Below are 25,913 nucleotides of genomic sequence, written 5' to 3'. Positions count from 1 at the left end.
TCCTCCCTCCAAGCGCTGTACTCCTGCCCCCAAATTGCCATCAGTTCTTTTTCTTTGCTGTGATGCCTCAGCCTACAAAGTCTGCCACCCACACACCTGCTTCTACCTGTTGCAAGCTGATGTACTCTGAGGCTCAAATGTCACCTCCTTCAGGAAGCTTTCTCCTTCTCAGTGCATTTTGCTTTTACTTCTGTTAGAACCCATTTACAGCTAGTGACATATAAGTCTTTCTCCCCCATTAGACAACAGGCTTCTTGAGAACAAAGACCTGATTTTCATTTCCTGCCCTGCAAACAGAGTATGTGTTCAATAAATGTGTGTTGGACTGAATTGCATCTTCTGCAGTTGGTGCTGTTCCGAGTCCCCAGGACGAGGATTTTGCATCATAATACCAGACAGAAGCTCAGATCCGTGCACTGCAACAGGGAGTTGGTGAAGCTGATCCTGATATTCCTTATACCTGGCTTACGAGCCTCTTGCCCAGTTGCCAGCATCCCATATGCCGAGATGGGAGACACAGTGCAAAGAAGAAAATGAAAGAGACAGACACCCCCCCTTCCCAGAGACAATGCATTAAGAACACACCTCCATACCTACTTCTCCTTCACCAAGAGAATTTTCCCAAGGTGAAACTCATGGTCCATCCCCAAGTACTTTTTCAAAATACCTGTGGTCAGTTGAGGCAAATACTCATCCTCAAGCCACCTTTCTTAACATATTGAATTTTGTGAAGTTTTCAGAAATCTTTTTACCATATAGAGGGATAATTTTACTGGCTCCTGAAACACCAAATACCTCTTGGACAAAATGTTTCAGCCCAATTGAAGTGTCATACCCAGCACATAAAAGATGTCCTATATTGGTCTCAAAATGATAAAACTAGGGATTATATCAGTTTAAATAGTACATTAAAAATTCTTGCTGGAGAAAGTAGTAAACAGCCCTTCATGCCCAGATTCTAGTGGGTTATTTCATGGTTAACAAAGGAAAGGAAATATAGTCTGTCCCTATTGACACCAGGGCAAGGGAGGGCTCATTTCCCAATTCCCTCTTCCTGTGAATGAGAAAACAAGGTATCAAATTTGACTTCATTTAAGATTCCACTCAATTTAAGCCTGGTTTCATCCATAGCAGGGAAAAAATATATTGACCTAATGGAGAGGGAAATTTCAAAGCATTTAGTGCACTATTTGATACAGGCTTTTAAATATAAGTTCAATGAAAAATAAATAAATAAAATTCAATGAAGTTATTTTTCCATCTTGTTCTATAGATTTTTATTTGATTGGGAAATTTTTTTGCCCATAGTTAAGTGCTGAAGAATACTTGTTTTCATTGTTTTGCCTGGTTGGGGTATAGTTGTGTTTTGCCTTGTTGAGATACGGTGTGTTTGTCTGAGGAGAGAGTAACATGTCCATCACCTTAAAAATTAAGAAAATAGTTCTGGATGTAAACTCGTCTGCACTTGTTTTTAGGCTGTATATCTGAAAATCTAATGTTGTATATTTTTTACCACAAAAGGAGCACAGTGATAGGTGCCCAAATGGGGGGAAAAAATCATGGATTTTTTCAGTATTCATACAGGATTTCAATATGGGCCTGATCTGAAACAGAAATTTAGTACAAGCACATCATTCCTATTTAAAGTAGCACTGGGGGCCTCAAACATCACGTTTTAGACATCAAGCGATTTTAAGAAATAAATATGCATATGCATATTTTAAGCCAAAAGTCTAGTATTTTCTCTTGGAAAGGGGCTGGGGATAGAAGAGGGGAAGGAAATGGAAACATCATTATGATACATATCAGTGCATGCATGATTTTTGGAGAGTAGAGACCCCACCTTCACACACACACACGCACACACACACGATCTTAAACTAAGAATTCACATGCAGAAGCTCAACATCAATAGCGCCGTATTCTATTATTTATTTATATTCTCTATACCAAGGGAAAATTTGAAATCTTGGTGTACTTAGTATTCCCCTGGGCACTATCTAGAAGCATCAGAAATTACCAAGCTTCCTGAAATAGAAAGTACTTTGATAAAATTGCTTGAATTCAGAAGAAAACAACCATCCAAAGGCCTAGTGACAATCAGCGTAGGAGAGCCATTAAGGGGGAAAGAATGCTAAGAACACAGAAAAACATAATGAGGGCATTAATCCTGGTCTCCCTCGGAAGCTGTGCCGCCGTCGTCCAAGTGACTGCAGTTGAGTTTCTTGTACTCAGGTCTTCAGCTGGGCAGAAAGCTTGATGTCTGTGGTCCTCAGTTTTTCTGATGTGGGTCAACGACTGGCACTCTGTCTCCTCCCAACACTTTCACCTCCTCCACTCCATGCTCCCAATGCCATTAGTTTAACTTTTTAAACCTACACTGAAAAGTCCACTGCAAAATTGCACGCATATGTTCGTGGTTTATCTGGCTATCGGAATACCTTAATTGAAAAGCAAAGCAAATTTAGACGAACATTGCACGGAAGAAAATAGTTTATTTGAAAAGAGATTATAAATCAGGTGTCGGTTTGTATAGCACATGGAATTTGGATATTAAGGTGGAAGGAAAGGCGGTAGGAGGCTAAAGGGTTAATCAGGATGAAATAGTTTCCATCAATAGGAATAGGAAAATCTTTTGACAATGCATAAGTGATTTCCCAGTAATGCGGTCGGTGTTCTCACAGTCAATAATTTCCACCAGTGGCCGATAATGATCATTTAAAAGCATTAGCTCACGTGAGCAATGCACCTTGCAGTTCAGATCATGGCTTGACAGGAAACTGAAGCTCTCCGTTCTAGTCCTTGAATTTCAGGGCAGGGGGGTGAGCAGAGGCCCTTTCAACCTCAGGGACTGTAAGTGGCTCTGTGTACATTTTCTAAGGGGAAGCATTAGTATCTGGGCCCATGTTTTGCCAGCACAGTTCGTTTTAGAGAGGACAGCAGTAGAGGAAGGAACCAGGAAAAATTCTCTGTAGGAAAGACATGAGTGACTGTTATCCCCTTGTTTGTGCGTAGCTGCTACAAAACCACCAAACATTATGTTCAGCTCAAGCCTTTTGAGGTCGTGTTTTGTTTCGTTTTTTCCTCTCCTGCATTCATTTGGACCTCTTGGAAGTGAAATTAATTACAGCGTTGATCCCAGGCATTTAAAGTCAAGATCTTGCCACCACGCCTAGAAATATGATCTAAAATAATATGACCTCTTATAATGAATTTTTTCAAGGTCTAGAGCTGTGCTTCTAAAATTTAAAGCGCACTCAAAAAATCCTAGCGCTCTTTTAAAAGTGCATTTTTTGATTCAGTAGGTCTGGGGTGAGAGCTGAGAGTTTGCGCTTGCAGTCTGCTCCCAGGTGGTGTGGATGCTCTGGTCGGAGGACACACTTTGAGTAGCAAAGCTCTAGAAAACATCGAAGATCAGTTCACATGTTAGGCAAATAGCAGGTATTTTAAGCCGGCACAAGCCATCCAGATAGCGGTGGTACAGCTCCTTCTGGAAAGGGTCTGGTCTACGAGTGTATGTGCTCAGCACTTCTTTAGGGAGGGTGCAAAATAAATTCATCACCACTGGGGACCAAGTTTCAAGAGGAGATGTTTTATCACTTGTCTCTATATAGTACTTATTAGAGAATCACTTATGCCAAGAAAAGATGTAGGGGGTAGAGGAGGGGAATGATCTTTAGTACTTTCTTAGTACTAATTCTTGCTGCTGTTGTATGGCTGGGGAATTTCCATCTTGGATTTTGAGGTGCCCTTCTCCAAAAGGTAATATATTATTAATGTATATGCATATGCATATATATGTATGTATGTGGTCAATGTATTATTGGTGTATGTAAATTAATTTGAATATGTTTATACATATACATAGTTAATAGTGAGGGTTCAGTCATTTTAGCTGTATATTTAAGGCCGCCCTGTTAAAATTAAAGTCAAAAGGTGTTAGTAATTAGGCTTATAGTTTTATGTACTTTACTAAGTCTTGTACTCTCTAAGTTTTTATTGGGAATTCCGTGGCGGTCCAGTGGTTAGGACTCAGTGCTTTCACTGCGGTGGCCTGGGTTCAATACCTGGTCGGGGAACTAAGATCCTGCAAGCCGCGTGACACAGCCAAATAAATAAATTTTTATAGCTGCATCCGTGTTAGCTCTTGATTATAGACTGCTAAGTGGGCTGAGATGCTAACCTAGGTAAGAGGCTGAAATCACTGAAATTCACGGTAGGCCCCCTCCTTTAACCTGAGCAGACCCATGTTTACCTTCTAAATGTATGTGGTTTCCACAGAAGATTTCGGTTGAAAAGCACTCATATGAACTATTAATGTTTCCTTCTGTGGACAACGTTCCAAGGACAAGGGAGATCTCTGCTAGAGAGAAGCCCTTCCCAAAAGCAAGTGTGGCTCGGGAGATACAACTTCCGTCAAACTGTCTGACTAAAGGTACAAGACATTCTCTTGGGAATTGAGGTGGAGGATGGGGGTGGATGGAGTTAAAGGGGTGTTTGGATGTGGGTCATGGGGTGCAGGGAAAATATTTGCTTTAAGGAAGTAGGGCTACTACAGTGAGACACCTTGATGCTACAAGTCTACCACGAATTGAATTTTTTTTAATTTGTGCAGAGGAAGGGTAGACGAGTGAATGTGAGCGTGTCAGCAAAGGTTCAGATGCCAAAAGCTGTCTTGAACAGCACTTTTGCTTTAGAACTCTGTTCTTAGCAGCATTGAGGTTGGTCAGGAATTCACACTGGAAGAAGTATTGACTGGTACATTTGCTGCTTTCTGTCGAAGCATGTCAGACTATAAGACTGTGCTGCTGAACGGAGCCTTGGCCTTTGAATTCTTCTTTGGCCCATTTCTCCCACACACAGTAACTTTTAAAAAATACTGGATATAAGTCTTAGTTTATGGCAGTAGTAATTCGATAACAAGGAGTGTGTGTGTGTGCACTTCTGTTTATCTGCTTCTTGCATCAAAACATCCTCCAGCTGTGGCCCTTTTCCTTCTCTGTATGTAAAGCCAGCAAACAAAACCAAAAGCCATGGGAAAAGGGTAAAGAGAGCAGCAGAAAGGAACGTCCTCTTTTGTGAAAAAGCCTGCCACCGGCTTTTAAAGAAAAGTTGATGGATCTTTTTCTCTTGCCTACATTAATAGAACAAAGCAGCGATCCTGGAGCAGAAATGAATTTGGAAATGTGTTGGAAATGAATTTCATTCTTGTGCTGGGGTTTCTCCCTGAAGATGAGACTTTTACATCTGATTTTAAGGAATGATTGGTTATGGGAAAAAGGAAAAAAAGGCAAGCATCTGTCTTACAGGTTAACTTTTAAATTATACTGTTTGGTTTTGGCACGGGAGACCCAGCTTTTAACTTACCAGTGAAGTCTGCGAGGCTAGGCTTTGCATCTATTTTTATCCCATACACTCTACCCCTGGTTCAGAAAAAGGTTGCTGGATTCCTTACAGAACTCCTACACACATTCAGCCCTGAAGGGGGGAGTTGGGGAGTTGAATCAGCTTTTCCTTGACTTGGGGTAGAAAAGGTGCTGGGGAGAGGAATCCAGGCAGGATCCTTCAGGGTAAGGTGACAGCAGACGTGGGAAGGCTGGACTCAACCAGCTGAGTGTCAGGGCAGAGTTAGTCTCGGAGAACAGCAGCTGCCCCTGTGCTGGAGCGCAGGACAGACCAGGGAGGCCGGGTGGGGCGGTGTCTCTGGGACAGAGGGGGGCAAGGTTACGTACAGCCGGACACAGTCTCTTAGCTGGCTCTCCATGTCAGCATGAGCGGTAACCAGGGTCCTGGGCAACTGCACGTCAGCCTATCAGAATTCATGGGAGGTTATTTCTTAAGTGAAATTCTAAAGAGTTAAAGGATGAATTTGGACAGTGATGGAATGGATGACATCATCAGTCAAGAATCCGCATTGGATATGGAGGGGGATTATAAAAAGGTAAGGGGGGAGAGCTCTTTTGTTTGTAAACAATCGGACCATTTTTCTAACTGGGAGAAAGATCACCCTTGAGGAGTGGCCAAATTCCACACTCAGTGGCCATTGCCATAATATATTCAGGAAGGCTAAATGCACAGAATCGAATGCATTAAGCTGGGAGAGTTCTTCTTTCTGTGTTTCCCAGTTTGTATTCATTAATATATTATAGCAGTAACTGGAATACACATGTTGTTATTCTGAAGTTGAAAAACATTCTGTTATGCATATAGTTTCTAGGCAGGCTTTTTATGTAAAGGAATAATTTTTTAAATTACTGACATGTTGACAGTTCACCTGCAAGAAATAATTACTAGCATGTTTAATCTATCTTTCTAAGTTTGGCTTTTTTAAACAATGAAAAATATAAAGTTTTACTAAGAGAAGTGTGAGGTTTTAAAAAAAACTGATACAGTATCTGCTAATTCTTTGCTTGCCTTTTCTTTTGAAAGTCAGTAAATATATTTTTGGTATGTTTTTTATGGTAATTGGTAATAACAGCCCCAAGTAAAAATAGCTTTAGTTATATGTGTGAGGTCATGAAATTAAACTACAAGCATATGCTTGTCTGTCCACAGAAGGCTAAACACTATGTCCTTCCCCCTTATTATTTCCCATAAGTCAAGTGTAGGTCACAACACAGCCCAGTATGAAGAATCAGGGACCTTCCGTCATGGACCTGGAAAGAAAGACCTGTTTTCCCTCAAAGGCAAATATCCTAAAACAGTAAAACTTGCTCCTAAATTTTTAATTTGATCAAATACGTCACTAACTTTTTTTCCCCTAGATTGAGATAGAAGCTTCTGTCTTGATAGATCTTTATATATAATAATGTAAAATATGGCAATTTAAATCTTATATACATAATTGTGTGTGAGTATGAGGCCTGTTTTAAGGACATACTTTATTTCTTAGAGCAGTTCACAATAGTTTATGTTCTTTTCCAGGAGTTGCAACTTAAATAGGTTTAAATGACCTGCCTTGTTGCTCTGTGTGTTTTTTGTCCTTTGTGATCCCCAAGAAGGAAGTGAGGGCCCAAGGGGATAAGTGCTCAGAGTCTTGAAACCCTGACACCTCTCCGATGTCCCCTCCTGCCGGAAGTGGGTGTGCAAAAGATACTTGGGACACTCAGCAGAGTCGGGCACTTACCCAACCCAGTAGGACAAGTGCACAGTTCTCATATTGCCTCTATTTTCAGTGCCAAAGGACTAGTCACGGTTTTCTTTGTCACAGCGTTTCTCAGCTAGGAAAGTGTAGGTCAGTTTGCACTTAGGAAAATGGAAGACATACCACTGCTAATGCAATAACAATAAAGTAATGACCACTGTAGTTTCATCCTACTTAGAAACAGAGAGAGCCCAGATGCCTGGAATGACTGAGCCATGGTATGCGGGCAACCTGATACAGCGTTGACTAAAGTGACAAACATGTAAGGCTCAAGTAGCTTTAAAACATCAACAACAACAAAACAGAGTTGAATTGTACAACCCTTAATCTCACTAAGGCAGTAGAACACCACATGTGACTTCAAGAGAAATAGTATCTGAGAGGTTAGTACAAAAGACCACTAGATGAAACTTTTAGATGTGGAGGATGCCCAGAGATCAGTATATATTGTTGTGGACCCTAAACATGGAAGTCGTTCTGTTGTCATTTCAGCTTTTAACTATTTTTCTCAGGCAAAGTGCTTTCAAATGTATGCATATCATGATAACTACAAAGGCTTCCTTTTTAAAAAATCACTATTGATCATTTCATTAAGAACTTCTAGTGAAACAGGGCAACATATGCTTTCTTTAAAATACAAAGGATAGAAAATAATTAGCTAATATAAAAATCACTTTTCCTAATTAGAATCTTTCTTTTCTAAGTTTTTTTTCTCTGTTTTGTTTTTGCTGTTTGGCTGACTAACTAGAAAATTAAATTAGATGCCATAAAGCAGTGGTCTGTAGGGTTTTTTCACCTTGTATTCATCAGTAAAATGTTTTTGAGCCCAAGCCTTTAATATACATATATTCTATTCATAAATTACACATATATACCACTGTAAAAATACATCTTGTATGTATAAAACATATACAGTCGTCCCTTGGTATCCACAGGGGATTGGTTCCAGGATCTCCACAGATACCAAAATCCCAGGATGCTCAAGTCCCTTTTATGAAATGGCATGGTATTTGCATATAACTCACACACATCCTCCTGTATACTTTAAATCATCTTTAGGTTACTTATAGTACCTAATATGGTGTAAATGCTATGCTATGTAAATAGTTACTGGGTACATGGCAAATTCATGTCTTGCTTTTTGGAACTTTCTGGCATTTTCCCAAATATTTTTGATCTCTGGTTGGTTAAATCTGCAGATGCAGAACCCAGAGACATGGAGGGCTGACTGTATACAAGTAGATATTTTTAAGAATAAGATGTTTAAAATGTAAATAAAAATAAAAGTTTTAATAACTTCTTCTTTCATCTCCTGTCACTCTGAGGTCAGTTGTCCAAAACACTTGGAAAATTGGTATATCCCTGCCTGGGTACAGTAGAATTTTTTATACCAGTTGCACTAATAAATAGCGCATGTATATAGGGATTATTTTACAAGGTTGTGTTAAAGTCAGGCAAACAGCCTTCAGGGGAAAGGTCACTTTATGATGACTAAAATTAGATTCCACCCAGGCAAAGGAAGAAAAGGAGTACACATCTGTTCCATTTCCTTGGGGAAGGTCCTGATGTTTCATTAAGGACCTCTGGTTTGTTCAGTAATAGTAGTAAGACTGTACTCAACCGAAAGCACATCTTAGTATCTAGGAAGGAAAGCCTGCACCTTGGCAGAATCCTAGGTGTGAAAGTCCGGTCTATCATGGCCCTGCCTTGCTCTGAGCAACCTCTGACCCTCTGGGTCCCACAGCCCATTGTCTTCAGGACACAGAGGCACATAGCCTGCCAGTCAAGGTCCTGATCCCGTCAGCCGTCACTCACCAAGAGCCTTCCTGTGTCCCTGGCATTGCGTGCGGGGCCAGGATCACGAAAGGGAGGCTGGGCTTTCCCTCAAGGAGCTCACAGTCCAAATGGGGAGGCGTACAAACAGATAAGCTGCCGTGGAATCGATGCCACCTGGAAGGACGTTCAGATGGTCAGTGTGGACCTAGAAAACGCGCAGCCTGCGCCATCTCAGGGCTGGGGATAGATCCACATTATACCAGTGGAGAGAGAGAGGAAATCAAGAATATTTAACATGAAGCACGGTAGAGGACTGGCTCCCACTTTGTCCCAGAGCAGAGCAAACACCGGCAAGCTGGCCTTGCCTTCTGTCCCCAGGCTACTCCTGGCAGAAGGAGCTGCGGACAGGGCCGTGTGTGGTCGGAGGATGGGCAAGCCCGCTTGCCTGGCTTTGTTTCTCCGGGGTGCTGTCTCTCGTGTGGTGCATCCAATTATGGTGAAAGATTAGGGAGGAGCCCGTGAAAAAATTAAAAGGCTGGAAGGAACAATATTTAAAGTGAAGCCACAGCTGCGCCTCATGTTTTTTTAAAAAGATGAATGGAAATGACTGCTTCAGATAAACTGTAATAAACAGGAACACAGAATGCCAGCTGCCATTCCAGACAAGAGCTCTGCCCTCCCCACACAATTACTGAGGAAAAGCAGCCGTCGACCTCCGTGAACCCTCCCGTCTTCCTGTCTGTAAGGGCTGAATATGCTTGAGGAACTCCGTTAAGTTACTGAACCCCGGAGCCCAGCCCTACCTCAGCCCCCCGGGACAGTCTCTTCCACTTTCTGGGCCAGGGTCTCCTTTTCTTTCAAGGGAGGAATGGGCCCGGTTGGTTTTAGGTCTTGTAAATATGAAGCCTCGTAACTCCCAGTTCAGGCTTCTTTGCATCATATCACCCTGTTGGCGCACCTCGGTAAGCCAGCGTGGTCAGGGAGTGGGTTCTTTCAGATAACTAGATTTTCCAGATACATGGTATGCGAATTATACCTCAATTTAAAAAATAGGGCTTCCCTGGTGGCGCAGTGGTTGCGAATCTGCCTGCCAATGCAGGGGACACGGGTTCGACCCCTGATCTGGGAAGATCCCACGTGCCGCGGAGCAGCTGGGCCCGTGAGCCACAATTACTGAGCCTGCGCGTCTGGAGCCTATGCTCCGCAACAAGAGAGGCCGCGATAGTGAGAGGCCCGCGCACCGCGATGAAGAGTGGCCCCCGCTTGCCGCAACTAGAGAAAGCCCTCGCACAGAAACGAAGACCCAACACAGCCATAAATAAATAAATAAATACTTTAAAAAAATTAAAAAAAATAAACACACACACATTTTGGGGTGAGGGTACGGTTTATTTTTTAATTGAGATATAATTCACATACCATAAGATTCACATGTCCAAGTATATACTTTGATGGTTTTTAGAATATTCATAAGGTTCTACAAACCACTAGTATCTAATTCCAGAATATTTGCATCAGCACCTCCCAAAAAAAGCCTGTCCCCATTAGCAATTACTCCTGATTCCCACCTCCCCACCCCAATCATCAATGTACTCTCTGTCTTTCTGGATTTGTCTGTTCTGGACATTTCTGGATCTCTTTTATCCTTTTCTCTACTCTTCTCAGCAGGTTACCCCGCCCCTACCTTTAATATTAGCAACGAGACCATTTAATGAATTAATGAATGATCCAGTCTCTGGATCAGACACTGTGCCAAGTACTTTCTATATAGTATTGTATTTAATCCTTAAGACAACCTAAAAAATAAGGTATCTTTATCCCTTTTTTCAGAAAAAGACACTGGGGCTTAAAGTGTTTCCGTGACTTGCAGTAGTAAGAGTGAAGAGGTTAACTTGGGTCTTTTTGGCCCCGATTGCCCTGAGCCAGGCTCCTGCTCTCCTTCCTGGTCACACACCTGTGTTCGGCTCCCCCAGATCCTCAGCCCACCTTGACATGGGAGGGGGGGGACACCAACTTCCTGGTGGTTGATTGTGGTTTGGCTGTTGCATAACCTTGCAGTAGGTGTTTTGGACTGTTGTGTTCTGACAGTGATACTGAATGACTGAGATGGTTTTACAGACTTGCAAAATGGCACCTGTTAAAAATAGAGTCCCCAGATAACACTGTCCTGTGTTAAAAGTAGTCTCTGAAGGCAATCGTTTGAGAACCCGAGAGAGCTCAGGATGCACTCAGCAGGTCATGTTTTGGCTATGCTGCTCAGAGGTGAGGAAAACTTTAATTTACAACTGTGTCCCTTTAGGATTTGACATTGAAACACTCCCACTACAGAAGTCATCCTTGTATATTGCACCCTGGGCTCCTTTACCTCCACCAGAGTTCCCATTCAGCCAGGAAATGGCTACTGAACTTCAACCCTAGGGGTTTGTTAAATACTTTTGCTCCGGTCCTTAACAATTAGATGTTCAAGTGTTAGTGACTCTGCAGGACAGCACTTCTGTCTGCCTGCTCATGTTTATCTCCTCTCCCTATAGCGTGAGGAGAAGGAATGCAGTCGATAGGCCAAACCATCCTCAGGGTTAACTAATGGTAAACAAACATCTCCATCCTCTGAACTGGCATCCCAACCCTTTTGATGTTGGCAAATCCTTAAGTAAAACAGGTGTCAGAAGGCCCCTGGACCCTCCCTGGATGCCCGTCCTGGACTTCAGGTATCTAAAGGCAGCTCTCCCGTGAGTCTGATGCTGAGCAAGCCGAACCCAGGTCTCAACATTGCCCAACAGCCCGGCCTGACGTCTAGTCCAGAGGACTTGTTTAGGTAGATGGGTGCGAGGTTGCAAAGATAAGAGATTTCAACAGCAGTTCAGGAGACCTTTCTGGATTGTTTAGTGTAAGTATCTGAAATAGAAAATGTCAGAAAAACAAACTGAAAACAAAACAACCAGACTTACTATCCATTCAGTGATACAATGGAAAGATACTAGGTTATTTAACTTTCACTTCCACTAATAATTGAAAAGCTCTTTCCAGGAAGCTTGAGTCTTGAAGTAAGATGCAAGAACTTGAAATAACCTGCACAGAGCAAGTATTTATGCCCTTGACATTCAAAAGCATACAATCCATATTTTTACAGAATGCTGTTTTCATATTTTGGTCTTGTGATAAACCCATAGTGAGAAAATAATTAGAAAGTACTACCAGTATATTTGGGTTTTCTTTTCTTTTTATTTTTTGTTTTAAAGAAAATTAATAAAATTTGTCTAATTAACGAATAAGTTCTGTCCTTCTGGTTCCTAATGTTTAAAAGCCTCAGACTCCTCCACACTAGAATGCTGCCTATAAATTTAGAGTAAAACTTTCTTTCTTAAGCCGAGGAGAGAAATAAGAGTGACTATTATTTTACTAAAGGAAGAGTTCTTTTCCACCGGGAGCTCCAGAATCCCAATTGCATTCCCTGGTGGATGCCGCTAATGGCAATGATGCCAGATATCACTAGGCAATAGATTGCACTGAAGCAACAGGATCATTAATTGCTTCAAAACAGGCATCCTGGCAAGGCCTTTGGCAGAGGCCAGACGGCTGCAAATGCAATGCACCTGGATCCAGAGTCTGGACATTCCACAGGCAGCAGATCTGTGCTCAATTAAAGAAGAACCAACTCTGTGTTGCATGTAGCTCCTTGATCTGTTCAGGTGTTTAAAGCCATGGTTCTCAGGGTGTTTGAGCCAGCAGCATCTGGGAACTTGTTAGAAATGCACTTTCTCAGCCCCACCTCAGACCTTCTGAATCAGAAAAATAGTCTCTGGTTTTGCAAGCTTTCCAGGTGATTCTCATGCATAATCAAGTTTGAGCACTACTGGTTTAAAGAAATTTGTGACCAGAGAGAGAGAGGGCCACGTTGTGCGTGTACCCACCCATGCGATTCTCCACTTGGCACACCAATGGCACAACAACCTCCCTGCATCCAGAGTTTCTTCCTGGGCCTTGCGGGACCAGGGTATTCATCAGCTTCTAGAATAATGCAGCCCCCAGCCCTTAGGAAGTTTTTTCTCAATGGCACATTGCTTTCCTTTTTCCCATTGGTTATCATTGCTTTAACAGACATGAGGCCTGTGTGGGACACCCAGGTAGAAGATGGAGAAAGAAAATTCAAGGCCTGGAGGCTTCTTCAACTTAGAGAGAGAAACTTCTTGTGAAATAGCTAACCCCTCGCAACTTCTGGGGCTTGTTAGAAATGCAGGGTCTCAGGCCCAGCCCCTGAATCAGAATCTGCATTTTAATAAGATCCCCAGGGGATTTGTATGCCCCCTGAAGTGTAAGAAGCACTGACGGAGGTAACAGCTTTAGCAAGGCAGAAAGGAGGCTGCTAGAAGTGGTATCATCCTGGATTTGTAGTGAATTGTACTGAGGCAGCATTATAAAATAAGCACATCCAATAATATAACAGGCTATTTCAGTTCCCATGGTGCACAGGTAAAAGTAAGAAACCGTGGAGCTGGGGAGGAGGGGAAGATCAATCCAGGGAAGAGATGGAAGACAGGAAACCTGGGGGGAAACATTTTCCTTTCTCCCACTTCCCTTCCCCACAACTGAATCCCATCCAGGCCCCGGTTGTCCCTGCTCCCAAGCTTACATCTGCTTTTGTTCCTAGAGCACCGCTGTGCCATTCGCATCAACTGCGCCCCCTGACTCTCTAAACCAAGCTTCCTTAAATGTCTTCCTCCTTTGGGGAGCTTAAGGAACCCCTTCCTCTGGGTCAGACAGGCCCTCTCCTTTCCAGCTGTGTGGGGTCAGCATCTGTGCAGGAGTCAGAAGGAAGCAGCTGCTGGCAGTGTCCCGAGCACCGGCTGGCTTTCGGTTTAGGCTCAGGATGTTATGTTCCAAAGTGTGTTTCTGAGAACCTCCGTGGGCCCGCAGCTGCCCCCAAGAAAATGCAGTTTGCCAATTAAATTTTAGAAATGCACAAGACAAACAGTCTTCTGCTTATACATTTATAAGAGCAGCATGTGAAAGACTAAGTGGCCCCTGCTTCAGAGACACAAGGATGCTTCGAGCAAGGTGAACGGGGTGCCAGAGGGACGAAGGCGGGACCCAAGGAGGGGCTCGGGTAACCGGTGTGTAAGGGCTGGGTGCAGCCATGTCCCGAAGAAAGTATGGAAAGGACTTGGGGACGGACCAGATTTGGAGATAGCCGATATTTACCCAAGCCGAACATTAGTTTGGGCCGTTTGCTTTTTATTTCTTTTACCAAATCCTCCCTCTTTCTTCTCGTCGACTTTGGGGAATTGCAGCAGAACGGTGGCACAATGGGAAAGGCTGAGCACCGGCGTTCGGAGTCTGAAAGGGCTCAGTGGTCTGTGTTCTGAGATCATGGCTCACATGGTGCCCTCAGAAGCCATCATGAGCCTTATCTGCCCAGGCACAGGGGGTGGCAGCAGGGAATTCGTCTACAGGCAAGGACAAAAAACTGCCTGTGGCTGGTCAATGGTGAGTTTGTGAGCACATTTTTTTTTTTTTTTAAACATCTTTATTGAAGTATAATTGCTTTACAATGGTGTGTTAGCTTCTGCTTTATAACAAAGTGAATCAGTTATACATATACATATGTTCCCATATCTCTTCCCTCTTGCATCTTCCTCCCTCCCACCCTCCCTATCCCACCCCTCTAGGTGGTCACAAAGCACCGAGCTGATCTCCCTGTGCTATGCGGCTGCTTCCCACTAGCTATCTATTTTACATTTGGTAGTGTATATATGTGTGAGCACATTTTCACTCTTGATAATGGTCTTTCTGTCTCGTAGTGACGAGCCACTCCTCCTCAGGCGCCCTCTTGCTTTTTGCCTGCAATATCAATTTTAGACGTTTCACTTTTGTTTTATGACAGTATTTCCCAAGACCATTTTAGGAGGGGACATGGCTCTGCTTGCCATAAACACAGTTGGCAAGTGTAGTTTTGAGTCCGCCTCTCCCTTTTCCTGTGCACTTCGCTGTTCCTCGCCCTGGGGCATGTTTGGGCTTTGGGGGTTTGGAGGACGTAATTGCCCTGCAGGTGTAATTCCTTAGAGAGCAAAAGAATTTTGAAACTACACATACATACACACACACACACACACACACTCATACTTTACACATGTGGGCAACAAGAAGGAAATCAGGTTCCAATTGTTGAATTTTAAGAGAAAAACTGTTTTACTAGTCAGTTGAATCATAGTTACTTGAAAGGTTAGGGCGGTTTGTTCCAAAAGGAAGATTGAGCAGTGGTGTCCAATGAGTGGCTCTGATAAGAAGACATTTGTATTGTAAGTATTTGCGGTTATGATTAGGCATGTGGTGTGTATGTTTTGCAGTCAGGTGTGTTCTCCTTTTCTGAGAAAGCATCACATCCATCTCAGGAACGAAGTCGATCTGAATCTAAGTCCCGCCTCTTATCTTCAACATGGTGTCCACGTGGACACCTTACTGATCGATGTGGAGGAGTGATGTGGAAGAGGAGCAGGAAGATCTGGCACCGGAAGGATGGACTTGAATCCTAGCTCTTCTATCTAACAGTAGGGTAACCTTCCTTCACCCTCTGTTTCCTCATCTTCAGACCAGGAATTGTTGGAGGATTAATCATAATAGCTACCGTTTATTGCAGATTTACATTACCATAGGGCAGGTACTGCCACTAAGCAATTTACATATATTTTCTCATTTAATCCTCCAACATCAAGTGGGATCCTTTACCTCTGGACTGGGAAGGGCTTTCCAAGCACAGAGCCAGCAGGCACTTAAGAGTGAGTGAGCTATTGACTTAACTGTATAACATTTAGATTCCAAACTCAAAAGGACTAATCATATGCTTACTATAAAATTTTCAAAACTCTCAGATCTTTATAGAAAAATAAGCAAAGCTAGGAGTAAGTAGAGGAAAGCAAGTACATTAACTGAAAAAAATTGAATATTTAATCTCACTGGTAATCAAAGAAATTAAAATAAAAAGAATAGCACTTTTTGCCTATCAAATTAAAAACACTAGCATTTTTTTTTTTTAAGTGAAAATACTCGGTGTTAGCCAGGATATAGTGAAAGCTGCACCCTTTTTCGTTGCTGGTGGGTATGTATATTGGAACAGATTTTCTCTCGAGCAGTGTGACAGAATGTGTCAGGAGCCTCAACAAGTGTTCACACTCAGCTGATCTGGTAATTCCACTTCCAGGAACTTATCCTGAGGAAATAATCAGACATGTGGGCAGGAATTTATGTAAAATGCTAACTTCTCTGTAATTTTTAATTGGATACAACCCAAATGGGTAACAATAGAAGATAACTCCAGAGGAGAGGACGATAATGCGGCCATTTACAATTGTATTTTTTAAGAATTTTGAATGAAGGAGGGAAATTCTCATAATATAAACATTATGATCTCAATTTTATAAAAAAGAGAAAAATACACACATAAGGTAAAAAACTAGAAGAAAATATACCAAAATGTTAGCAGCAATCTGTGTCTAAGTGGTGGGATTATGGTGGCTTTTATATGCTTTATACTTTTCTTGATTTGTTCAGTGGGATCCAGAGAGAGAAGAGGAGAAGAGGAGAAAGTTTGTGTATTACAAAACAGTTGTCTTTAAACTGTTAATGAAGTATTCCGGTATAAAAATAGTAATTAATGTAAATAGAAATATTTTTAAGACCTTCTCCACTATCTATAGCTTTAGCGTACAAAGTAAATCAGGAAAGATAGACATGAAATCAAGTGTGTGTTCACACCTCACACCTGGGATAGGTGTTTTCTTTAAATAAAACCTCTTCCAGACCCCAGGCTAATGTTAGACAACATTAGTCATTAACACTCATGTTGTGATCTACCGATTTTATATTTGAATATTTCATTCCACTCAACAGTTTTCTGACTGTAGAGGACATTGAGTGAGATTCTCTTTTGGCTGTTATATGGATTGAGAAATAGGTTCACTGATTACATTGAATCTGTGTGGCAGATTTGGGGATTTTGAAATGAATTTGTTTTAAATAAAGATGTCAAGTGTTGTGGTTCTGTTTTGGCAGGACCATCACCAGTACCAGTCTTACATATTTGGAAGGGTGGGTTGCTTTAATTAAGGTTCCCAGCAGTACAGTTGCAAGTAGTTAGTGAAATTAAAAGCATTCTTACTTCCCTTTACAACTTCATGGTTACTTTCTCAGGGCTCAGTGCTGTGCTAGCCCAGTAACAATATGAGATCAGCATCACGTCTGTAACTGTATAAAAGTAGTCTTTTACCTTGTGGTTGTATTAACACATACACACAAATACAGGAGCTCCTAGTATGACACAGTTCCACTGGTACATGACAAAATGGGGGGGGGGGATATCGATATAGACAGATAGATTTAAATATAACTGCTAAGTTTGAAAGTTGGAAGAGTGCTTGTAGTGTCCAAGAATGTTAAAATGTTAGAGAAAAGGAGAAGAAAGATGAGCTTTCCTTCGACCAGAAGTTCTCCAACCCATTGAAACTAAATACCCAGTGCTAGAGTCTAGGGATGTGTATTTTATACTTGATCTTAGCCCAAAGGCTCAGAAGCAATGGGAATGTGCATTTTAAAGTCTCTACAGGGAATTCTGATGCAGACTGTTGAAGCTGATGCTGTCTTAGCGGTGCTGCACTGTCGTATATTTTATTCTGTGCTTCCCATATGATATCTGCTAGCCACCTGTGGCTCTGGAGCTCTTGCAATGCAGCTAGTATGACTGAGGGACTGAATTTTTAATTTTAATTAATTAATTTTTATTTTGAATGTAAACAGTTACATGTGACTAGTAACTATCATATTAAACAGCAGCCTTAACCTGTAGTGTATTGCCCTTCACTTGGGGATGAAATGAAGCCATTTTTCAGCCTGCCCTTCCAATAGGTTGTACATTTCATTACTGTGACACAGTGATGCTCAGAGGATGGCTCAGAGCTTTCACTGTAACTTGTGGGTACTGGTAGCAGCAAATGTGGCTCCAGAACCTCCTACTGAGAGAATCAAGGCCATTGTGCGTTGCGTAACCACACCCACTCCGGTGAGCTGGGTTTCGTTATATAATTTGTTCCACAGAGTCTTCAGCCCCCTGCTCAGAACATAAAATGGTGCTTCTCACAGTCTCCCTCATCCCACGAAACAGAAAACCAAAATCTCATTCTCACCCCAGGATGTCTAACTCATTATTTGTTTTTTGTAGTTTTATTTTTAACTAAGGAAATCATGTCTCATCTTCTGTTGTTTAAAGGGTTTAAAAGTTCAGCATGGTGAGTTTTTATGGGACTTTTATGCGAAGCCAAGTGTTGTAAACGTATCCAAGTTATCTCAGTAGTGTAGTTTACCAAATCCTTTTCCTATGCACACCGACCTGACTTCCCTTCAAAATATGAAACAGATGGGTCCAGTGAGAATCCTTCAGCTATTCCAGGCACTAGGTTAGGATTTCTCACAATCTAAACCTGGTGAGATGAGCTTGAATGGAAACAAGAGTCCCCATCAAGTCTGTAATGGGTGGAGGCAGGGGCTGTGTCTATCCATCCTGGGCTGTCTTCTAGCGTCACAGTGTGGCTCCTGCCTCTCAGAGAGGCTTGGTGCCTGTTGGTTGAATGAATTAATGTTCTTGCCATAGAGAAAGTGGACTGAAGGGACCATGTAAAGAAGGGAAAAGATCCAGGGAAGGGCCACATTTGAGATAAAAGTGATTTGATTTAGGACAAAGTGCTTGCCCTCCATGACTTTACTCTGTTATATTTAGCAGGTAAGAAGAAGAAAGATTATAGTGCCAAATAATCTACAGGTGACCCTTTAACAACCCCTGGGGATAGGAGCGCCGACCCTCCACGCAGTCAAAAATCTGCCTATAATTTATAGTTAGCCCTCCGTCTGTGTGGTTCCCCATACGCAGATTCAACCAACTGTGGGTGGTGTAGCACTGTAGAATCTACTGTTGAGAAAAATCTGCTGTAAGTGGACCTGAGCAGTTCAAACCCGTGTTGTTCAGGGGTCAACTGTGGTTCTGTCTTGATGACGATCATTTACTACCATGATGGTGATTTCCGAGACTAGTGATCATAAAGGACTCCAAAGAATTGAAAATGCTCACAGACGTGGAATCAGGAAAGACTGGTTGAATTTCAGTCTTAATAATTCAAACGCTCTTGTGCTTTGGCCTGTTTATTTTTTGTCTAATATTATAGTTCTAAGAGACTTAGCAGTTGGATTGCCTCTGGTTGTGACGTATCTGCCTGCTTATCGGCATGTTTTATTTTCCTGAAATTTTAGGCACAGAAAAATGAAAGAGAATCTATCCGACAGAAGTTGGCACTTGGAAGCTTCTTTGATGATGGCCCGGGAATTTATACCAGCTGTAGCAAAAGTGGGAAGCCAAGCCTTTCCTCCCGGTGAGTGTTTTGAGTTGATCTTCTGATATGTACCTAATGGATTTTGTCATCTGACTATGTATGTCTAATAAGAGATATCCTTTAAATCCTTGAGTATTTTTTCCCCATAATACTGCCACCTTTATTTGCGTGCTAGACAGATCCCTCTCCACCTGTTTGTTGGGTTTGTTTTTTGGGTTTTAGTTTTGGGGATTTTGGGCCCATTTGCCCGGCCATTTGAGGTCAGATTTCTATATTTCATTTTTTTTCTAGACACAATTCTGATTTTGCACTGTGAAGGGGGAATCAAGCTACACTCTTAAGCAAGCCGACTGATGCTTGGAGAAGTGTGGCAGACCACCAGATTTCCCATTAAGCAGTCCCAAAGCATCCAGCCTAACCCCCCTGATGCATTTGATTGCAATGAATACTGGTAACTGAGAAATACAATTCCCACTTTGATCATTGAATGTTTATTACAGAGCTTAACCTGTCCTGCAGGTGGGGTTTTTTTTTATCTTAATTGATTTCAGGGTATCATTGATCATTTGCATAACTTCTGATTCCAATTAAAATATATTAAAATTATAACTCTATCTAGAAAATAGGATTGTGGACCAGAGCTTCTCAAACTTTAATGTGCATATGTATCACCTGGGAATTGTGTTAAAATGCTGATTCTGATTTAGTAGGTTGGGGTGGGGTTTAAGATTCTGTATTTTTTTTTTCTTTTTTTTTTTAAATTAATTAATTTATTTATTTTTGGCTGCGTTGGGTCTTCGTTGCTGCACTCAGGCTTTCTCTAGTTGCGGTAAGCAGGGCCTACTCTTCATTGCGATGCATGGGCTTCTCATTGCGGTGGCTTCTCTTGTTGCAGAGCATGGGCTCTAGGTACACAAGCTTCAGTAGTTGCAGCACACGGGCTCGGTAGTTGTGGCTCGCAGGCTCTAGAGCACAGGCTCAGTGGCACACGGGCTTAGTTGCTCCGCGGCATGTGGGATCTTCCCGGACCAGGGCTCGAACCCGTGTCCCCTGCACTGGCAGGCGGATTCTTTACCACTGCGCCACCAGGGAAGTCCCAAGATTCTGTATTTCTAACAAGCTCCCAGCTGATGTTCATGCTGCCAGTACATAGGTCACACTTTGATTAGGGAGGGTATAGACAATCTGCAAAATTAACTGTTATGAATACAGGTATTCCAAGTGATTAAAGCACATAAAACATTGTTTTAATAAAGATGGTAGTAACTGAAGACCCATCAGCATTCTCTTGATCCCTCCCTAAATATCTATTTCTTGTCAGAATGTCTAGCTCTTCCTTTGGGCTCTCTAAGAGCAAATATCCCCTGTATAAATACTAGGTGTACTTACCATGTTAAACCAGGCGTGGGAGACAAATGATAACATTCATGCATTCATTCAGCCAACGGATTTCCACTCTTTCCTTCGTATAAGGCCCAGAATTAGACACTTTAGTATCTATTTTATCTGGCTTTCAGTAAGCCTCATACTTCTGTCTGATCCTTACAGATTCATCTAAATCAGCAAAAATCAGAAACTCACACACACTCATATATGTGCGTATTTAGGAGTCACTCCTGGTGAGTTAGTGCCTGGAGACAGGAGCTGTGGCCTGGCCATGCAGTGTTTAGGCGTGTCCTCCTCAGCTGGGTGTGGGCCAGCTCAGGCTCAGAGGATTCCCTCGCTCTCGGCATATGTCATTCCAGAGCTGGAAGGTCAGCTTTCCCCTCTGCCGTGGAAGCGCCTCTTTCTCCTCCTAGTGGGATGTGGCAGGAGGAGCTCGGGCCTAGGGACCTGGACACCTGAGGGTTAGTCCTAGTCAGCTTCTAATTCTGAGACTTGAGCAATTTACTTAGTTTTTACCATGCTTCAGTTTCCTCATTTTTGTAAAATGAGTAGATTGAACCCCATAGTCTTATAGATCTCTGCTACTGCCCTCTAGTAGTCCCCAAAGCACCAAAAAGTTTTCTTCTAGAAACCCCATCTCTTTGCTCAGCCATGTCATATCCATCTGGTCCAAACGGGAGCTGTGGTTTTTAAAATCAAAGTTGTGTGTGTGTATGTGTGTGTGTGTGTGTGTGTGTGTGTGTGTGTGTATTATATGACTTTGAAAGTAAAGTAGAATTAACTACAGAGTATATAATAACAATATAAAATAAAAGTAACAGTCCCTGGTCCCATCCCTCTCTATCCTCATCTCACTCTCCAGAAACAATAACTTTTAACTCCTTAGTTGTTTCTGCCGGTATTTATATCTCTGAGTAAAATGCTTATCTTCTTACCTTTTACTTTTAAACCATTTACTGACTGCTAAATACAGAAGGTTGGGATTTCACTCTCTTTTACAGCCCTCCCACAGACATATCTATATATCCCTCCCCGTCCTCCTCATATAATTATTTTATAATTTGGGGTCAAATAACTGTTCAATTTTACATTGTTAAGATCATATATTATTCACCTTGAACCATGTAGTAAACTATGATTACTTGAGAAATTTTATTGTTTGTTCTGCAGTTTAAATTGCCCCATTTTCCCCTTTGCCAGTCCCTGATTTGACTGCTGTATTACATTCCACCATGTGAATGTATCACAGTTCATCGAGCCACTCTTCTGATGATAGGCATTGGGTTGTTTCAGAGGTTCTGCTCTTATAAACAGTGCTGCTTATAAACATCCTCGTACGTGTCTTCTGCTGTCTGTGTGCAAGAGTTTCTCTCTGGTGTGTACCTTGGACTGGTATTCCTAGGAAAATACATTAATGTTCCTATTTAGAAGATAATGCCAAACTGTTCAAAATAGTTGCACAAGTTACACTCCTACCAGCAATGGTTCAGAGATCCTGTGGATCCATAGCCTTTCTAACACTCAATATTGTCAATTTCTTTCACACTTTTGTTAACTGAATGGGTATTAAATGATATTTCATTACGTTTATTAGCCATCTCTGTTTCCCCTTCTGTGAAATGTCTTTTTGGGCCTCATGTCCAAATTTCTATTGGATTCTTTATGCTTTTTTCATTGATTTATGGAAGTTCTTTAGTTATGATACTAATCCTTAATATGCTGTATGTATGGCAAATATCTTCTCCCAGGTTGTAACTTGTCTTTTCACTTCCTCAGTGTGTCTTTATGACCAGAAGTTCTTAATTTTAATTTTAATGGTAATTTTTATCTAACTTTTCTTTTAGAGTCAGTGCTTTCTGAGGCTTGTATAAAAAATCTTCTTCTACCCTAAGGTCCAAAAGGCATTAACCTAGATTTCCTGTTAAGAGTTAAAAGTGTTGTGTGTTATTTTTAAAGTCTGTGAGCAATCAGGGGTTGGTTTCCTGATATGGTATGGAGAAGTCTAATTTCATCTTTTTCCATATACATGGCCATTTTTTCCATCATATTTATTAGTAACAATTCTCTTTTACTGACTGATCTAACAGACCACTTCTGTATGACTATACATTAATGGGAATACATTCTATTTCATTGGTTAGTGTTTCTATCCCAGCACCAGTACCATACGGTCTTAATTACTGTAGCTTCAAAATAAGTCCTGATATCTGGACTCTTTACTCTTTTACTGCCTATTCTTGGTTTTTTATTCTTCCATATAAATTTTAAATCATCAAATCAAGTTCAGCAAAATACTGTCTTGGGATTTTTGACTAGAATTGCATTGAATCTGGAAATATTGGGTTGGCCAAAAAGTCCGTTCTGGTTTTTCCTTAAGATGTTACGGAAAAACCTGAATGAACTTACGGAAAACGAACTTACGGAAAAACCCAAACGAAGTTTTTGGCCAACCCAATAATTTAGGGGAGAATTACATTTTCACAATATTAAATTTTCCTATCCCTGTTTTCCATTTAGAGATACTGCATGTCTTTTGTTATATTTATTTCTAGATATTTGATATTCTGATATTATCTTAAATTCTCTTTGATAATGCTTTCTTTTTTTTTAAAAGGAATTCCTTTATTTTATTTTATTTTATTTTTTTCATTTATTTATTTTTGGCTGTGTTGGGTCTTTGTTTCTGTGCAAGGGCTTTCTCTAGTTGTGGCAAGCGGGGGCCACCCTTTATCGTGGTGCACGGGCCTCTCACTATCACGGCCTCTCGTTGCGGAGCACAAGCTCCAGACGCACAGGCTCAGTAGTTGTGGCTCACGGGCCTAGTTGCTCCGCGGCATGTGGGATCTTCCCAGACCAGGGCTCGAACCCGTGTCCCCTGAATTGGCAGGCAGATTCTCAACCACTGCACCACCAGGGAAGCCCGATACTGCATTCTTGTTGTTTGCTGCAGCTTACTTTGTACACTAGTCATGTATCCAGCCATTTCGTTATTATTATACCTAGTATTTCTCTACTCTCCTATTATTTCCAGTAAAGTTGTCTGTACATTCTTTGGAAGTTTAAAACAATATCATCTACAAAAAATAGCAGCTTTTAAAATTCCTTTCTAATCCTCGTACTTCTGGTTTCTTTCTTTGTTTTACTGCACTGGATAGGTACCCTAGTACACTGAGGATTAAAAGTGGTAGTAGTTGGAATCCTTAGCTCATTTCTCATATTAAATGGAATGCTTCTAATGTTTCCATTTAGGATGATGTTAATTTTATGTTTTCTTTAATTTTACTCTTTATGAGATTAACATTGTTCCCTTATATACATAATTTTAAAAACATTTTTATCATGAATGGGTATTTGATGTTATCATGTGCTTTTTCTGCATCTGTTGAGATGATTGTATGATTTTCTCTATTAATCTATTAATGAATTACATTTATAGATTTTCAAAATATTGAACAATCTTTGCATACCTATTATAAACCAAAATTGGTTGGGGGTATTAACTTTTTTTGAACAGTATTGGATTTTATACATAATATTTTATTTAGGGTTGTTATTCTTACATTCATGAGTCACATGGGTCTGTTGTATTCTTTTCTTGTAACTTTTTTTTTCTGGTTTTAGTATAAGTTTATGCTGGTGTAAATAAATTAGCTACTATTCCCCCTTTCATATTGTCTAAGAAAAGTCTACATAATATTGGAATGAGCTGTTTCTTACCAGTATAACCATCTGGGCCCGGTGTCTACTTTGTATGTTTGATTTAACTGCTTCTGTTTTTTAAGTGGTTTTAAGATTGTACACACTTTTGATTTCTTCTTGAGTCAGTTCTGATGAGTTGTATTTTCTAAGAATTTGTCCATTTTGTTTATGTTTTCAAAATTTTTCCCATCATACTTTCTCATTTCACTGAGGGCATTAATTTTAGTTAAATTGTTCAAAATGTTTCCTTCTGATTTCTACATTGTCCATGATTTTTTCTGAGTTTGTTTTTTTGTTCATTTTGATTTCTATTAATAATTAAGTGTAAAACACTAAAAGGTGTTGTAAAGTTTCTGGCTGGGGCTTGGAGACATATATTGTCTCCTCAGAGAGACCTTCCCTGACCACCCAATTAAAAGGTAAACTCCCAACCTACCTACCACTTTCTCTTCTCTTACCCTGCTTATCCTCTTACCCTGATTTGTTTTTCTTTGTGGTCCTTATCATTACCTGATGTTGTATTATATATATTTTTAATCTGTTCCTTGTCTTTCTCTAGTACGAAAATAATTAACCCCAAGAGAGCAGGCCTTTGTCTGTTTTGTTCACCACCATAACTATTGCTTAGATAGTGTCCAATACATAGTCAGTCACTGAATAGTTGTTGAATTCATGAATGGTGAACTTCACTTTAGAATGGTCAAATAAAAACACAACTATTTTGTAAGGGTGCATCCAATTAAAAGTGCCCAAAGTTCATTTCTCTTGAGCTGTAAGTTGTCACAGGGAAGAACTCTCCAACTTCATCCTAAGGAATTTTAAGCCTGGCTGCCAGTGTAAGACTCTAGCAGGGGAACGGTTGACGATTCAGCACGTAGAATTTCACTTAATTCCCTTGATTTCAGTAAGGCGCTTCATTGCCACCTCAGCTGTGCCTGAGGGAGCCCTAGCCCAGAGCTCCCCTGATGCAGCCTCTCTAGATAGTAAACTTTCTCATTCTGCCAGGCCACACGTAGTCAGGGCAAGTTAGAAGATCTAGGTTTTCCTTTCAGTTGTTTAATCAGTCTTGGTTTGTACGCAGCCTTACCCCCACTCCCCTGCCTTTGGATGCACCTGAGTATTTCCAGGATCCTGAAGTGAAAATGCATGTGCCTTCTCCACCAGCCACCCCTGCAGACATCTAGCAAATTGAAGTAGTTAAGTCAAATACCCCTCATCCATCTGCATTTTGTCTTTCAAAATTTTTTCAAACTCTCTTGTGTGCCACTGTCTCCTTTTCCATTTCCTTTGTCCATGTAGATTCATACCTTATTTCTTCCTTTAATATTGTTTTAGTAGGATTTCAGAAGAGAGAGAAGATAAATTCCTGTGTTCGATAAGCAATGTGTAACTAGAAGTCTCATGAAGGTTTTTGTTATTTTTACTAGCAGAAATATAAAATCCTTTGCAGAAACCATGTATGTAAGACAAAGCAGACCTCTGGTCCAGGAGGACTGAAGGAGAGGGGTTGGGATACCCCTGCCCAGAACATGCCATCC

At 41.2% G+C, this 25,913-nt stretch overlaps 1 protein-coding gene across 11 annotated transcripts in view; it reads left to right on the top strand.

The window, feature by feature from the left end:
* Positions 1-25,913, top strand: part of SCHIP1 (schwannomin interacting protein 1) — an 801,544-nt gene that overhangs the window by 752,715 nt on the left and 22,916 nt on the right. For 8 of the 11 annotated variants that reach the window (XM_061194515.1, XM_061194514.1, XM_061194513.1 and 5 more), the window contains one exon: positions 19,211-19,329. In XM_061194515.1, coding sequence (XP_061050498.1) covers positions 19,211-19,329 — 119 coding nt within the window. Of the gene's footprint in view, positions 1-5,771; positions 5,942-13,946; positions 13,976-14,208; positions 14,405-19,210; positions 19,334-25,913 lie in introns of those variants that run through there. The other 3 variants (XM_061194521.1, XM_061194522.1, XM_061194524.1) reach the window with 3 other exon arrangements.

Source organism: Eubalaena glacialis, chromosome 6 (assembly GCF_028564815.1).
Source record: "Eubalaena glacialis isolate mEubGla1 chromosome 6, mEubGla1.1.hap2.+ XY, whole genome shotgun sequence".
Lineage (NCBI taxonomy): Eukaryota > Metazoa > Chordata > Mammalia > Artiodactyla > Balaenidae > Eubalaena > Eubalaena glacialis.
This window is presented reverse-complemented; position numbering and strand designations above follow the sequence as displayed.